The 17,901-nt window shown below is 38.2% G+C and overlaps 1 protein-coding gene across 1 annotated transcript in view; it reads left to right on the top strand.

The window, feature by feature from the left end:
- NDUFS1 (NADH:ubiquinone oxidoreductase core subunit S1) overlaps window positions 1–17,901 on the top strand; it is a 1,309,138-nt gene that overhangs the window by 552,017 nt on the left and 739,220 nt on the right. The window contains exons 11-12 of the mRNA XM_044075860.1: window positions 5,316–5,461; window positions 9,645–9,773. Coding sequence (XP_043931795.1) covers window positions 5,316–5,461; window positions 9,645–9,773 — 275 coding nt within the window. The remainder of the gene's footprint in view (window positions 1–5,315; window positions 5,462–9,644; window positions 9,774–17,901) is intronic.

The raw sequence follows: 17,901 nt of genomic DNA, 5'->3' as shown, positions 1-17,901 counted from the left end.
CTTTTATGTGCAATTTTGTTTCATTTCGGCAGTTTACTGCCAGTAAGATTTTTGCACATGGTTTTAGATCCCAGTCCCAGGTTTGAATATTGTGTATAGCATCATAAACTTCAGCCTCTAACACAAAAATTTGGAGTACGAGTTTTAACACTTAGCTACAACAATCACCCATGTGAACAGAGGTTTTGGCCCTGTCTATGCCTAAATGACCAGGTTTAACAACCCAAACCAATGGAGGAATCTGGCAATGAAGTGTGACAGATGAGCAACTGATGCCAGCCCATCAGTTTGGGGGGAGGGTCTAGGTGTAGTGTGCAATAAGATCCACACTTTTGAGGGTGAAGACCTAGGATTTTCTAGCCTCTGCAGTCTGGGACTTTGGACCATAAGCATGCGGACAAATGCTATAGCTGGAAATCGATGATATATGGAATTGTGTGCTTGCACCTTGCAGGTGTTGTACTGGGTTTTTAGTTAGCAGAAGAATATTCTTGGAGCTCACAAAAAAAAAAAAAAAAAAAAAAAAAAAAAACCTCTTAACTACTTCAGGCTCATGGCCCCACTCCCTGCCTCTTCCTTCTCTTTTCCAGTGTTCTAGAATAGTGCATGTTGGAAGGAACAAATGAGACAATTGCAAGAGTTCCTAATAGTCGCAGAGGGATGGAGACCATAAACTGTTGTATGAACCTGGCTGTGTGGTGTAGGGAGGTAAAGATCTGATTACAACATATCTAATTAAAGTTTAATTAGTATCTAAAATGCTGGAAAGAGGTAGTCTGGAGGGGGTGGGGTGCACAACAGATGCCAATTATCCGACGTTTCAGTTTAGGCACTGGTGGTCTAGTGGCTTTCTCCTTATGCAAGTGGAGACTTACTGCTGTTTTACTTTATCTGGTTGCTTGGGTTTTGCAAACCAAGCTGGTGATGGCAACCTTCATTAGCATGTAGATAGGGGCACTCACATGCAGGGGGAGGGCATAGGGCATAGTAGGCTCTTGCATTGATGCAGGCACCCATATCAGCCACCAAGGGGCATAGTTAGGGCCTAGTAGGAAAAAAGCCCTAAAGACTACATGAATGATGACCTGCATGATCGACTGTTGCCAGAGAACAAATGGGCTGAACTGATCGCACACAGCAAATGTCTGGCATTAAGGAGGAGGAGGACAAAAGCATACAAAAAATATATATGTACATTTGTAAATTCTGTATAAAAGTTGAGAATCAGTGATTGCCTCTTTTTTTGGAAATATGTTTAGTTTTATATTATACAACATGATACTATAGAAGGAAGCAAAGTACACCTGAGTGAAGAGCAATACTTTGACAGAAAAACATAATCACTTTACACAGCTTGCCTCAAATTCTTGCACGTTACTTGCTTATATTCAAAAAGGTCATAGTAAACAGATTAGTCCTAATGCAAAAATGTCACCCATCAATTAATTAAAAATTTGAAAAAGTACGTAGGCACTACTTGATAATTTCACAGAATTTTTGTTTTATACTTTGCTGACCTAAATCTTCATTATTCTCTTCACAAATGTCATCTTTATGTAGTAATCAAGTACAAGTCAAACTGTTATGGTCCTGTTTTTGCCCTGTCCTTGTTTCTGTTTAACTGGTACTTTATATGTAAACTAAGGGACTCCAGGATCATATGTCATAAGCAAGAACTGTAATCTTTAGTAGTAGTTTTGGAGGATAGAAGATTTTGACAAGAATCCCTAAGAGCAGGAAATGAGAATCAAGAGGCATACAACATATATGGACTCTTAAGAAGTCTGGATAGATTTCCCGTAACTTTTGGATAATTTATTTTTATTTAACATTTGTTTGCCAGGATAGCATGACTGGACAGCAAGTGTCCATTTTTAGCAGAGTCCTGGGGAGAAAAACTCCATACACAGAGAGAAGAAACTTTTACAAGAGAGATTACAGAGTAGTAGCATACAGATTGTAGACTTTTACAGCCATTAGTATACAGTAAGAGGATATTCCCCCTTTTGGTTGAAAATACAAGTGTACAGAATATACATAGAGAGTAGATAAGAACCTGGTAGAGCATTGCAAGATATTTCACAACTGAATAAGAGTATCTAAATGTTTGTTTTCCATGTATACATTCAAGCAAATATACGTGTAAGAGTATACATATATATTTATATGCATACACTTACATATATACACATGCATACATATATATACACACACACGTACATACACTCATATGTAGGTTATTGCTCACACATGGATAGGTATAGTTTGATGGTGTGTGTGTGTGTGTGTGTGTGTGTGTGTGTGTGTGTGTGTGTGTGTGTGTGTGTGTGTGTGTGTGTGCTGTCCAGGACAGATAGGGTGTAGAAATAGTAAGTGGATGAGGCTTCAGGGGGTCAATTACAGTTGCATAGATGGTTAGTGAAGAGGTATGTTTTAAGTAGGCTTTTGAAGGAGTGTGTTGGGTTTTGTAGGCTGAGGTCAGGGGGAAGGTTGTTACATATTTTTGCTATTTCATGGGCAAATAGCGATTCTTCAGCGTTGTTTTTGCATGTGATGGTTTCAGTTAAGGCTTTGTTGGAGGACCGAAGTTGTCTGTTTGAATTGTGGAAGTTCAGTATGCCAGTCAGACCGGGGGTTTTCTCGGGATAGTACAGAATTAGATGAGCTAGGCTGAGTTGATGGTACCTTAATAGGTTCAGAAATTCAAGTCAGTGCAAGGCTTGTAGGGAAAGGCAGTGGTAGGATCGTGATTTGGCATTGGTAGCGAATCTAGCAATTTTGTTGTAACAGATGGAAAGTTTATTAAGGTCAGTTTTGTAAAGATTATTTAGAATTGGGGCTGCATAAAGTAGAGTAGATAGGAGGTAGATCCTGGCTATTGTAATTCGAGATTCGGTGGTTAGATAACTTTTACAGCAATAGAGGGAACCTAGCTTTTTGTGAACTTCAGTGATGGTTGTTATGTGCTTTGTGAATTTGAGTTATTGGTCAATGGTAACGCCTAGGAGTTTAGCCTCAATGATGGGGGGGTGATTTGGGTTTTGCTAGTGCAGAGCATCAAGAAGGTAAGGTTGCTCATTTTAGTAGAGTAGAATAGCATTAGTTGTGTTTTCTTGAGATTTAGTATGAGTTGAGTTGTTAAGCCAGTTCTCTATATCAGAGAAGGCTTCTTGGGCTTTTTTTTGGAGAAGTTGGATGTTGGGTGCAGAGCATATGAGAGTTGTGTCGTCAGCGTATTGGACTAGATCAGCTTTAGAGGTAGCCAAGTTGAGTTGGTTTGTGAAGATATTAAAAAGAAGGGGTCCTAGGATTGATCCGTGCGCATGCCTAAGGAGGTTGGGTGTGGGGGGAATAGAGAGTTATGCCATTTGACAGATTGTTGGCGGTTATCTAAATAGCTTTTAAACCAGAGGAGGGTGGAGTTGTTAAGGGTGAGGTCAGAGAGACAGAGTAGTTTATTATGTGAGACTGTCGAATGCCTTGGATAAATCTAGGAAGGTAGCTGAGACAAATTTACCTAGATTCCTGTGGGAATTTATAGTGTTGGTGAATTTGAGTAGGGCAGTGGTGGTGCTGTGGGATGGGTGAAATCTGTGTCGGGTTGAGGAGCGAAGGTTATTGGTGAGGAGATAGGAGAGGAACTGGTATAAAATATTTTTATTCTATATTTTGTATATGGATCCACTAATAAATACCGACACTCACTCTACCGATGCCCAAAATCCAGAGACCAAACACCTGAAACACTATAATACTGAAAAAACAAAACCGCGAAATTCAAACTACCAAAAACTACACACATACACCACACACAGACACGTACACCTTCCCCCAAAACACACAAACCTAACCTATAGACAAGCAGGGGGGGCAAGCCCCCCTGCACCCCCCCATACTTAAGTATTCTAACTCCAAGTTTGCACTACACAAACATACAAATACACCACCACACGCCTACATCCCCCTCGCGCACACATCACACTCACAACACACACTTACACACTAAACCCTTAACCAATACAGTTAAACAGAAATACTTAACTGCCCTTCCACCATACCACAACACCAGAAGTGCAAATCTCAAACTCCCGATAGTTGGGATTTTGAAATTCGCACTGCTGGTCTTTCGGTAGTTTGGAGTTTCGGCTATATGGTCTCGAAAGTTTGAACTTCGGTATTTCAAACTTTCGAGCTTAAGTAGTGTTTTTATATATATATATATATATATATATATATATATATATAAAATGTGTGTGTGTATTATAGGAAATGGTGTAATAACAGTCCCTGTACATGTAGAAATAATTAATTTCTCAGACTCTGGTATAGAACCCCAGAAAACAGTTCAGAAAGTGTGACTGTGCTGTTTTCAGTTCATGGGAAGAAATGTTGACAAGGGTTTGTGTTGAAGACACTTATTGTGAATTGGGGGCATATGAGCTGTACAAGTTGTTAGATAGTCGTAGCTTTCCTGGGAGGTATATGAAGGGCATCAAATGTGAGGGCTGTCCCCCTCTCATCAAGCAAAGAAAGTTATTTATTGAATTAGCTTCACAATACTGTGGTAATGCCATGTGAGTTTATAACAAAGAAAAATTCCAGGTATAGGCTCTTGTTGCATTGCATGACAAGTTAGTACTTGAGATGTAAAGATAGGGGAAGAGTATATATTTATTTAAGAAAATAAAAGTACTGATTCCGTGGATAGTGTCATGAATGCCTGACAAAGTAATTTGCTACAAAGGTTTTAATAAAGGTCTATGAACAGACTTGTGGGGCCTTTTGCTTTTAAGGTGGTGTATATTTCTTAATTAGCGTAATTCACTTATGAAAATAATTTGAATTAACATGGATTTTCTAAAGAATAGAACGTTTGCAGCATAAAATCTGCCTGTTGGTGATTGTAATCCTCAGATTTGCCACAAAATTTCCTGTTTTACCAGAGTCTGAGCATATTTTGAGGCAGAATTGAATGTACTTGAAAATAATACATTTGTTATTTTATGTGGTTTAACATAGGTGTGCATAATCAGTAGTACTGTTTTCAGCCTTGACCTTGTTACAATGTGTAACATAAATTTCTTAACACATTTAATAGTGATGGTGCTGCTCTTTGCCTGTTATATTTACTGTGTTTTATAGTAGAATGATCAACATAAATGTACGTTACATACAAGATGTAGTATGCAACATATTAGTTGCAGCAAACTATACCATTTTGCAGTAGGAATTAGTATAGTGAACATGATTATAACTTTTTATCTCACCTCTGTACTTTTGTTGATTAATGCATGTACACTTATTTTGCATTCCAGTTGCAGGCAACACAGGGTAAAGAAGTGGCTGCCATCGCTGGAGGGATGGCTGATGCTGAATCTTTGGTAGCTCTCAAGGACTTGCTAAACAGACTGAACAGTGATTCTTTGTGCACAGAAGAAGTCTTCCCTATGTCAGGTGCTGGGTAAGTCTGTCTCTCTCATATATCATGCATCTGGGTTTTCTAGACCAGTAACTGAACAAGACCACCATCTGGGGAGTATTTCTGTATTATGAGATGTGACTCATTTTACTGGGTGTGAATTTTAGAAAGGGATTCAGACAGACTGTGGGTTACAGTGTATACACATTTGGAGACTTAAAATTTCAGGACAAATTAAATAATTTTGGATATAGTAATTGGATGCAGCTGAGTTTTCAGCAGTTGAAATGGACTTACCAGGTTCTATGGCCCTGACCACAGTTAGTGGTAGACATGTTTTTAGAGAAGTGTTTTACTCTCATTATTTTGGCAGTGGAGGTATGATGTTACTTTTTTGTTTAGCTTTCTTTGAATGAAGAAACCTAATCAACCCTAGTCTAAAATATGAGCATGGACATTTTACTTAACTGCATTTATTTAGATTGTATACACTTTAGTGTGGATCTCTATTCACTCATGAGTATGTACACATAGCTTTGTAATCCGTTGGCATTTCTGTGGCTCAGATAAGGTTCTTAAAGGCTGTTTAATGTGTGCCTTTTGAGCCCTTCCCTAAATTTGCCTCTCCCTACTGACCATTTTGGGGAAGGAAAGAAGTATGTTAAAGGAAAAGTGAATATGATGGAAGATGAGATGGGTATAGCAAGGGTATAAGCAGGGTGAAAATGTAAGTAGTGACAATATGTAGACAATATATGAAGAAAGAAGTTGTAATATACAGTTAATAACCCACTGAACTGCCACCAGATAATGTGATGTCCTTTACTGTCCTGGGTCAGTAACTAAGGAGCTTCAATCCTCACTACTGACTCCATTGTGAGACTATCACTTAAACAGTAGTAATATTTCATAGTTTTCCCCTAAGTGCACAACAGGAACACACACTATAAGGTGGGACTAGACTGTATACTTCTAGCCACCCCTAATGTAACTCCTTATTACACACTCCTGAGCAATGTGTCCCAGTTTAAGACCTCTGATAACACTCCTGCTTAAATAAATTAAATCTCACATATCCAAACACTTCTTCGAAAGCCTGACACATATTTCCAGCTGTATCCCTTCTGCAAAATAATATAGTAATGCTGTCACTGATCAGAGTGTCTTTGTGCCCTTTTAAAAGGGTGTCCAGTTATGAAAATTAGATATTAAAACAAATAGTAGCAAATTACATAAGCAGCCGTGCGTTTGGAGTTGCCGGGAAGATATCAAGGCAAGTATAAGCACTCTCCAATCACTAAAGAAAACACTGATTGACCAGCCACAATGTAAGTTAATAAAAATGTTTAATAATGAACCAAATGATTAATGTAAAACAGTAATTTTCAATAAACAAACAGAACTCAATCACGACTAAAATTAAGTCAGTACTGAAGGGTAGAAATCCATCATTTAGAAAAACTCTTAACTGATCTGATTAGTTATAATTTTCTGTCTAAAGAACACTGTCCCTGATCTAAACTAAACTAAATTATTACAACAGAGCGAAGGGAGGCTTACAGTTCTTGGTGAGTCCTTTTGGGGTATCCACTGCACAGTACATCTGTGAACAACTTACAACTGGCTGTTCACTAGCGGTAACTGACAGCTGTAACTTACAGCGGACTTCAGCTGTCTTCAGCAGGCTCTTTTATACACTAGCCTAACTGTCACAACTGTTTAGTTCTAATTTTCATTTCATATTTTGAAAATCAGCCAACAGCTGAGTTCTAAACTTCCTTCCTCTCTTTCAGCTTCTGACAGTAACACACAGCAACTGTCTACATTCTGATGACATCACCTACAGATCAGCTGAATCTGAGACAGTTTGCCTTTAGAATCTTTGTGCACAAACGTGCAGTTAGAAATGTAAAAGGACACTGTTGAAGTCTAAAGCATTCTCTACAAACAGATTATGAATAAACATGTTGGATCTTATTTAAAATATCATAGCTAGTCATGCTGGCATACAAATGCACAGGTCAATCTGAAGTTGTATACAAAACCTCAGGCAAACATGCTAGTACAAATGACAGTGTCCTGTTTCTTCATAGAAGTGTAAAAGAAGGTAGTCAGAGGATAAAACTGTTAAGAAAGCCTCTGAAGAATAATTGGGGGGTAGAAAAATTAGGGTGCTACAAAGATGAGTGAGAGGTATTGGTTTTATAAGGGATTGGTAGAAGAAAAATAGTTATTTTGTATAATGAATGAGTGGCTGGAGGGTGATGATATAGAGGCAGAGTTGTGTAAAGCGTTGATAAAAATTTCAGATATTACAGGAGATTATGGGAGAGGGAGTTTGAGGATAATGAAATGAAGATTGAGATGTTAAAGGTAGTGAAAAAAGCAGTGGGTAGTAAAAATGAGGGTAAATGTGAAAAAGGAGGTTGTTGCATGTCATTTAGTGAATGTGTTTGACAGTGTCATAGGTAGATGCTGATGGTATTGAAAAAGTATGGAGTAGGAAGAAAAGTTATAAAGATGTTACGGGCAGTATATGAAAAGTCACATGTGTCAGGAAGAAGAGTTAGCTCTTTAAATATGTGATTGTTGTAATGAAGATGTGTGTGGGAGTGAGAAAAGCTAGATGTGAGAAAGAGCTCCACTTAAGTCCAAGATGTCTTTGTGGAGGTCGTGGGACAGGACTGTTTTTATTTATTTATTTATTTATTTCAAGGTTATAGAGTCTTTCCATTTATCGTGAGGTCAAAGCTTCTACTTTACTCCCTTCTGCTGTTGATTATGAAGTGGGTGGAAAACTTTGGCCCTGTTCTGGACCTTGTGGATTTAAACCAAGACATCCAATACATGAGTTTGCAGAAGATAATTTGTCAGGCAATTATTCCTCTGCTCATGCTGGTTATCTGGAAGTGCTGGTTAACTGGATGTGCTGGTTACTTTCTATTGTACGCCTGTAAGATTCTCACAAGAAGAGATTCATTACATCTCTTGTAGTAAGCAATACCTTAAATATAAAGTGCTCCTGCTTTATCCTTTCTCTGCTCTGTTTACCAGTATGCTAGCAGTTTGTGGTGAAGTTCTTTCTTTTGATGTTATTCTCTTCTAGGATTATTAGTTCCAGGTAGTCCTTTTGAAGAACTCCTTGGTGGCATTCCTGAAATGGATGCTTCCATGTTTGCAAGTTGTGTGGTAGTGGGTGACATACAATAAGTCCTGTCTGATTTACTGTCACTGACTGTTTCATTGATGTCAAGTTGAGAATGTTTCATTCACTTGTTCCTATTTGCGGAGTGGACCCCAAGATGTTATGCCCTTGGCAGGCTTAGTGAGAATGTAGCAGAGGGGTCCAGCCTCAAATCCTCCTACATCTTCTGAGCATGATGTCCTTCATAGTATTTTTTTTACTCGCCTGGACATTCAGATGTTGTAGTGGGTTATGAGGTGTCAGTGGCTACAGAGTTACCACATGTTTACAGCTCTTTTGATATCACGCTGTTGCCTCCTTGCCTTGGAGTGGTGGACAGCCCCCACCAAAGTGGGCCTCCCTTTCCTGCAGCCCACCTACTGCAATTATTGACCACTGTTTCTCTTACAGGGTTAAGAAGCCCATCTTTCCTTATCCACCATCATCCAATGGAAGTGATCCACCCTGGAGAAGGGGGTACTGTCTCCACCATCTGTAGCTCTGGGTGGCATAGAGGAAAAGCTGATTTGGGCACCTTTCATTATTTGGTTCCACAGCTGTTCCACTGAGTCCTGCTTTAATGAGCAATAGAGTAGTCATCTGTGGTCCTCTGCACAGGTAGGTGATACAGGTCTGGTAGTAATCATAAACTAAAGGGTCACTTTGTTCACTAGTTTATAGCCCTTTGCAAGTGAATGTGCTTTTGAACTTTGAGCAGCTTCTTCAGTCCCATCGTGGAGGTGAGAATTTAGGTGTTGTGCCTTATAAAGGTCTTCTGGAACTGTGAAATCCCTGAGAGTCAACCTGTTTACTACTTGAGAGAATGCATTTCTTTCACTTTTCTGTTTCATCCAGGAGGGTAAGGGGGAGTTAGTAAAGGATGTCTTAAATAAAAGCTTCCACTGCTTTGTGTCTTGCTGAGAAATTCATATAGAAATATTCTTGGTAGTTAAAATGTTTTCTTTTTTAATTTGAAAAAGAACCAGTAATGCTTTGTCTTGTCCTTTTTAATTGGTTTCATATTTCTTGTCTACCCCCCAGCACTGATCTACGGTCCAACTATCTACTGAATACACGTATTATGGGTGTTGAGGAAGCTGATGTCCTCCTTTTGGTTGGCACCAACCCACGTTTTGAGGCCCCACTTTTCAACACCAGAATTAGAAAAAGGTTTGTATCTTATATGTTCAAGTAGATCAATTAGAAGAGTATAATTCCACAATTTAAGCTTCTGTCAGAGTGGGGAGACATTATGAAGCTATTAAACTGGTTTTGCTGTGCCATGCTGCAGTGGGAAGAATGACATGAAAACTTTACTAATAAACCATTGTGTGGCAGAATAGATCATTATCTTATTGGAATTTATCTGTCTGAGATAACTTGTTTTGCCATGTTCTTCTTGAAATTCCCCCTTCCTCCCTTAACAGATCCTTAGTGTTTATGGCTGGATGTTTTAATTTGAGTAATTAGGTGGCCTGCACTTGGGCCACGTTCACCCATGTCCTGCTTGCATAACTGAACAAGAAAAGATAAATGAAGTACATTTAAATTACAGTAACATGCACATCAAGTACAAGAATGCAATGAAACTAAAAAGAACACGTTTTCTGTAAAGGTAGCCAAGATGTAAACTTTACAAAGAAGAGCTGAATAGTTAAAAATAGTCTAATAGTAGACACAGTCAACAAGACAAACCTAGAAACTATCTTGCCACAGTTTAATTCTTTAACTGTGCAGATGGATTCATCCACAGACCCTCTTTGCCATCATCTGTATCAGATATTACAGTAGTCAGTCACCTATAATGTCATTTTATTATTATAATTGCCTAAAAAATAGGCAAACCGTCACAAGGACTTTTAAAAGCCTAACCATTTAGCCCTTTGAATTACTGTCTAATTCAGCAGTGTTCAGTCCTGTTTGTCTAGAAGTACACAAAGTTAAGGTTAGCACAATGTTGAGGGGGGCAGCTATCCACCGATGCATATTTTAGAAAAAGATGTAAGAATTTACTCTATATTTAGTATTTACACAATGCAGACAATGTCAAAGGAATTGGGACATTCAGTAATCTAAGGGCAAACTTCCAGGCTACAGGAAGGTAAATAAAAGCAATTCCCAAGTTGCATCTAGTTTTTCAGACCTAACTTTAGTATGTAATTTAGTCAGGGAAGTGGAGACCTTTGTGATTTGCCAGAATGGAAATGCAATTTTGAGGCTCACAGAAGCGGCATTATGGCTGCTGTGATAGGAGTGAGAAGGAACCTTAAAAGAAGAATTTTAAGTATTTGAGAAAAGGAAGTTTGGGTACATCATCTCTTGAATCGCAGTGAGCGAAGAACAGTTGTCACTAAAACAGCAGTTTATGAAAAAGTGTAGTTAATCCAGCAAAAACAAGTGGTGATCACATGAAGAATTAAGCACAAGTCCACCTGTTTTGTTTCCCGGTGGTCACTAAAGTTGCTGCTATTATCAGAAGTGTAATTGTTAAAATTGTTTAGTTTAATTTTTTCAGGAGACTTCCTTTTTTTTTGCTATGAGCAGGTTGGGTATTTTGCAGGTAGCAACAAGTGTGTTTTTTTTCTATTTTTTTTTTCTTTTTTGTAAGATGAAGAGTGGAAGAAAATAGCCCAGAAACACACCAGATAATTAAAAATGCTTTCTCAATAGTTCCCATATCAGAAGAGGGCATACCTCAGTTTTTACTTGGCCTGTGCCTTCTGCATGTTAATCTTATTTTCCTTTAATGAAAACCACTTATGCAGTTTTATTTTATCCCAGGCAGTGATAAAGCAGTTTGTTTGAGAACGGTCCAGAGTGACTGTCTCCATATGGTTTGCATAAGGCATGTTTTAAATATGGGACAATCTTACATGAGTGAAATGATGAATAGAGTAGAAAGAAATGTCCTTTAGCCAGATTCAGTCCGTTTGAATTCTGCATCAGCGCCCCTTTATCTTTTCATATTCCTGTTCTGGGGGGGTTATCAGAAGGGAGTTAACTCTGGTGATGTGGATCAGTTTTTTCTTAATCTAGGTCTCCCCTTCCATCAGCATCCCTCTCAGTCCCCCACAGCAAATGGTTTCAGACGTTTCGCTATTTTTGGGACTGCTCCCCAGGAAAGTGCAATGTCTGCAAAATTCCATATACATTCAAGCACGTAAAGGTCAGAGATGTTGGCAGGTATCAGTACTTTAAAGGCGTTAAATCATGTCTGACCCCCAGAACCTCTGCAAGTTATCACAGACAACACTGCCATGATGTGGTACCAGATCATATCACCTTTGCATGCTTTCTATGATTGCCTGGGAGGTAGCAACTCTGCTCAGTCAGACTCTTCAGGCTGCATACATTGTCAGGTCAAAACATTATAGCAATAAATAACTAGCTGTAAAGATACCAGAGTTCAGATGAATTCCAAGAACCAAACAACACACTCCATTGCTGAGAACCAAGACACTTTAATCGTCAAACAAGTTAAGAAATTCCATCTTTGGTACAGTAAGACTTGATCAGAGCTAAATCAATTTGTCAGTCGTATTTTAAATAAACTTCCTACAGTCAAATGACTCCCCAAATCCAGTAAAAAATGTCTAGTAAGCTATTAAAACGCTCTATGATCAAAAAAGTATTCATCATGGTACTTGCAATATGGCTGCACACTGATCAATAGCTTCATTTAAGCTCTCTGCGTGAAAATAGAAACTGAACACAGGGAGTGCCACTAAATTTTTTTTTTTTAGGTGAAATTCAGTTAGTGGCTAGTAGGTACACTGTCTGGATGCCAGTAAAAAAGACATTTGGAAAACCTGTAAGAAAGTCAACCAGAAAAGGTAAAGGAAGAACACTGTCTGGGATAGATTCTGCAGCTGTTCAGCAAAAAGTAGTTCAGGCTTCAGCTTTGCTTCAAAACATGGCTTCCAATAATTTAAAGGAAAAAATAAATCAAATGTACTCAGAAGTATTTAGAACGAATGACAAATTGAAGGAATAAATCAACTCTCAGGTTGATAAGTAAGTATTCGATTAGTTGCCATTATATGCCATTTTAAGACTTGCCAGTTTTTCTCACAAGTGAGAATCAAACCTTGTAACTTGTCTTTGAGATAAACACCTTAACCATTATACCAACCCTCAACAGAATTTAAAATGTATCCAGAGTTTAGATTGAATGAGCACATGCTCATAAATAACCTCTCGCACACAATTCTGTTAGGTTGGGTATACATTCTCAAGAGCACTACATTAATCGCATAGCCACAGGAGAATTCTAACATAGGTTCATAGGTAAGTACTAGACAAGCTGTCCTGGCAGACCATTTTGGCTAGCCAATTTCCCTTCACAGGTGAAAATCAAACCGTGTACTGTGTGTCTTCGAGGTAAACACACTAACCATTATGACAACCAACTTAAATAAGCTTGAAAAAAAGTATTTTTATTAGCTTTTCAGATGAACTGATAAAACTACAAAAATGAGTGGTTGAAATGAAGGAAAAAGCTGGTTGAGTGTGAGGCTTTTCAAGAATAACTGCTTCAAAGAATAGTTAGAAGACTTGAGCATGCAGAAAACCTGTGATTTTTCTGCTGTACCAGAGAAGCTGGAAGGAGAAGACTGTTAATTGTATGAAAGCACAACTAGGCAACCAGACTGGTGTTCAACAGGATTTGTGATTTGAAAGGGCACACTGAGTGTATGCTCCAAATCTGGCCATGAGAAATTAGCCAAAACCTATGTTAGTAAAAGTGCAGTCATACAGCAGAAAGAGTTGATCCTGACAAAACTGTGGCAGAAGAGCAATGTTTTAAAATTGGAGACAACAGAGAGTATATGTAGAAAATAATTATTCAGTATACACCAGGCAAGAGAGAAGCAAATTTATCCTGGCAATCAGGGAATAGTGAGAGTCAGGTGTAAGATTGAAGCTGCTATACCCAGCTGTCTTTTTAGAATATTTTTTCCTGGAGGATCAAAACATTGTTTGATATAGAACAGACTAAGGAGGAAATAAAGTTTATCTAACAAAAGGTGAACCAGCAAGCAGAAAGGGACACTGCTTCTCATTCTTTTGAGAATAAGGCTTATAGAGAGACTTTGCTAGTGAAATCTTTTGCAAGGTTCCAAAAGGAAAATGTTTGAGAGAGAGAGAAAAAAAGCACAGGAGAGTTAAAATCGGGAGTACCTGGAACTTGAACCAGAGTCTGGTGTTGGGAGATGGAACAGGAAGATCAGCAACACTGAAACTAGTGAATAAATGAGAGAATGTAAAACATCAATCACATTTATGAATTACGGCTTTGCAAGAAAAAGTGTCTGAAAAATACTGTATTTTGCTAACTTTGTTAAACTTATTTGTGGACTGTAAACATATACCCTACTTTATGCTGATGTTTAGAAGGTGAGGAAAAGGTTAACTGTAAATAAAACATTTTTTGTTCTCATTATTATTTGTATAAAACATTCTGATATAGTCTGCATGTTGTGTAGTAAAGCAATTTTGTGTAGTATGTGGTCAGGGTATTTTAAATGTGGGGGAGTATTTACAGTGGCTTCTATAAGTACCAGTTAAAGCAAACAAGCACTCTTAGTTGCAAGAAATATAGGTTTTAAAGTAATGAGAAGAAAGGCTTGACAAAAGCAAATTTAATGTACAGTGGATATAAAATGTTTACATAACCCTGTTAAAATGCTAGTTTTTTGTGATATAAAAAATGAGACCACAATAAATAATTTCAAAACTTTTCCCACCTTTAATGTGACCTATAACCTGTACAATTTAATTGAAAAGCAAATATGTTAGGGGAAAAATATAGAAAATAAAAAAACATACAATACACTGGTTGCATAAGTGTGCACACCCTTAAACTAATTTTGTTGAAGCACCTGTTGATTTAATTGCAGCATTCAGTCTTCTTGGGTAGGAGTCTTTCAGCATGGTGCATCTTGACTTGGCAATATTTGCCCACTCCTTACGAAAGTACTTCATATCTGTTCGATTTTGAGGGAATCTTTTGTGCACAGCCCTCTTCACGGTCACCACACAGATTTTCTATTGGATTTACCTCTGGGCTCAGTCCAAAACTTTAATTTTCTTCTGGTGAAGCCATTCTTTTGTTGATTTGGATGTATGCTTGGGGTCATTGTGTTGAAAGATGAAATTCCTCTTCATCTTCAGCTTTCTAACAGATGCTTGAAGGTTTTGTGTCAAAAATGACTTGTATTTGGAACTGTTCATAATTCCCTCCACTTTAACTAAAGCCCCAGTTCCAGCTGAAGAAAAGCAACCCCAAAGTATGATGCTGCCCACCCACCATGCTTCACCGTGGGGATGGTGGTGTTCTGGTGATGCGAAGTGTTGTTTTTGCGCCAAACGTACCTTTTGGAATTGTAGCTAAAAAGTTCAGCCTTGGTCTCATCAGACCATAACACATTTTTCCACGTGCTTTTGGGAGACTTGATGTATTATTTTGCAAATTTTAGCCGGGTATGGATGTTTTTCTGTGTAAGAAAAGGCTTTTGTCTTGCAACCCTACTCCATAGTCCAGACATATGGAGAATGTGGGAAATTGTTGTCACATGTAGTACACACCCAGTACTTGCCAGAAATTCCTGCAACAACTTCAGTGTTGCTGTAGGTTTCTTGGCAGCCTCCCTGACCAGTTTTCGTCTTGTCTTTCCATCAGTTTTGGAGGGACATCCAGTTCTTTGCAACGTCACTGCTGTCCCATATTTTCTCCACTTTTTGATAACTGTCTTCACTATGTTCCATGGTATATCCAGTACTATGGAAATTTTTTGTACCATTCTCCTGACTGATACCTTTCAACAATAAGATCCCTTTGCTCTCTGCGAACCATGGCTTTTGCTGTAGCAGGCAACTGAGTAAATGTCAGGAAAATCCTACTAGGACAGCTGAACTTTATTTGTGGTTAATCAGAGTCTATTTATTTGATGACAGGTGTGTACCCGAGAGGACTGAATGCTGTAATTAAATCCAAAAGGTGCGTCAGCAAAGTATTAGTTTAAGGGTATGTACACACAACAAAGTATTAGTTTAAGGGTGTGCACATTTATGCAACCAGTGTGTTGCATGTTTTTTATATTTTTCCCCTAACAGATGTTTGTGTTTCAATTGGATTGTACAGGCTATAGATCACATTAAAGGTGAGAAAAGTTTTGAAATGATTTATTGTGGTCTCATTTTTTTATATCACAAAAACCTGGCATTTTCACAGGAGTATGTAAACTTTTTATATCCACTGTAAATATAGTGTGATCTCTGGCTGCTGGGGTCATGGTGGGGTGTAAAAGTGCACTGATTATATGTAGAATTACGATAGTTTATTTTTACAAAAGTGAATGTCTAAATTGAATGTCTAAATTAATGTCTTTGGCTTAAGCTGTAAATGTGGTGTTTTTTGTAAACAAGTAGGCTATAAAAGTAAGACAAAATGAAGAAAGCCACAAAAGTGTAAAGTTTTTAAATCTGCAAAGATATAAGCTTGTTTTTTTTTCCATTAGCAAGTGCTCAGTGAGAGTCAAGAAGTCTGCAACTGAAGGCAGTTGTACATTTTTTCTGAGAGTAATTTACAAAGGTTCATTGTTTAGTACTTTTCCATGGAAATGAGCAGTCTGCCGTGAAAAAAAATAATCTTGAGAGTTCTGAGCATCCTTTCCTTAGGGAAATGCAAATTAAAGGTACAGTGTCAAACAATTCCATGACAAGCAGTTTGAAATTATGGAATGTCAATAAGAGATGGCAGTCTGCCTAGCAGCTTTAGTACTTTAATGCATTTAATAGAACAGTGTGCAATTTAATGTGAAAATAGGATACTTTTTCTTAAGGCTAAATGTTAATGTTATCTGGGAGAGGAATAGAGACAAAAAAAGCACAGACAGCAGTTGGGGTAAGTGGGAATACAGGCTATGTGCTTTTGTGTGACAAACCATTATTTTAGGTTTGGTAATGCCTGTGGGTGTATTTATTGATTTGGTGCTGCAGTTGTTCCTATCTAGAGAGTTAAACGTCATTTTTTGAAGATGTACATAGTTTTGTATGTTGTGTGCTCTATGTTAATAAGGGATGGGAGTGTGTTGAAAATGTATTTAGTTTTTGTTTTTTTGTTTTTTTGAGGGTTTTCATTAAAACAAAAAGTTTGAAAAACATAACATAGGCTCAAATTCAGATGAGAGGAAGCATGACATAGGCTTAGATTGAGAGAAGAAGCAACTGTCAGAAATTAGCGTACCAAACTGTGCATGCATATAACACAAAAAAGTTGTAAATATACATTGAAAAAAAAGCTGTGGGAACAATAACCGTTTATCGTAATAGGTACACTGTATATATTATCCTGTAACGCAAATGGCCTTACAGGTATAGACAAAAAGGAAAGTACTGAATTATGTTAAGAAATGCAGAGTGCAAGTAGCAATCCTGTAGGAGACACATCTGGAAAGAAATGAGTATGTGAATTTGACAAAGTATTTCAGGATGGATCTTTAGCAGAATATCAGGGATGAAGGAAAAGAGTAATTATACTATCTGGGCAGCGTAGTGGTGCAGCAGTTAGCATAGTCACCTCACAGCAAGAGGTTCTCCAGTTTGATTCTCAGCTGGGGTGCCTTCTTTGTGGAGTCTGCATGTCTTCCCTGCATTCGCTTGCGTTTCCACCCACATTTTAAAGACCTGTATCTGGAGCATACGGAATTCTTCGGTAAACACCAGTTTTGAGGGCAAAATATTGGGTGCCACAAATTCCGTAGTGACCCCGTTTTAACTTCCAAATTTCCCAGGTTCAATCACACGTGATGAAGTCAGCTTCACCATGCAGATAGCCATTCTAATTTTCTGTTCACAGTCCACGTGTAGGTATCTTTCTTCCCCTGGCTTTATTACCGGTGCATCGAGTGTGGAGAAATGCCAGCAGTCTCATTGTAAGCATTAAGCTCTTTGCACTGAAGTTGTTTATTAAGGGATGTGTGCGCCTGTCTGTGTGTAAAATGCCCCAGTTAGGTATTAACTGGTGGTTAGAGTGACTCCGATTCAAACCCTGTACCTTAGGTACAAGGTGCAAGAGCCTAAATTCTCTACCCATGCCACCACCACTTGTGATTCAAGGAGTAAAGTCCATAGTTCTCAACTGTCCAAAGTTTTACAGAATGTCTGGAATGTTTGGCTCATACGTTTGATCTGTTCCTCTTAAAATGTGTTGTTTTCTGCCAAATCAGTGAGAACTGAATTCACTAAGTAATGATAGCCATTAACAGTGGAGTGAAAAAGCATTTGCCCCCTTCCT

The sequence above is a fragment of the Protopterus annectens genome, chromosome 6.part1, assembly GCF_019279795.1.
Source record: "Protopterus annectens isolate FY-2018-M chromosome 6.part1, PAN1.0, whole genome shotgun sequence".
NCBI classification, from domain to species: domain Eukaryota; kingdom Metazoa; phylum Chordata; order Ceratodontiformes; family Protopteridae; genus Protopterus; species Protopterus annectens.
This window is presented reverse-complemented; position numbering and strand designations above follow the sequence as displayed.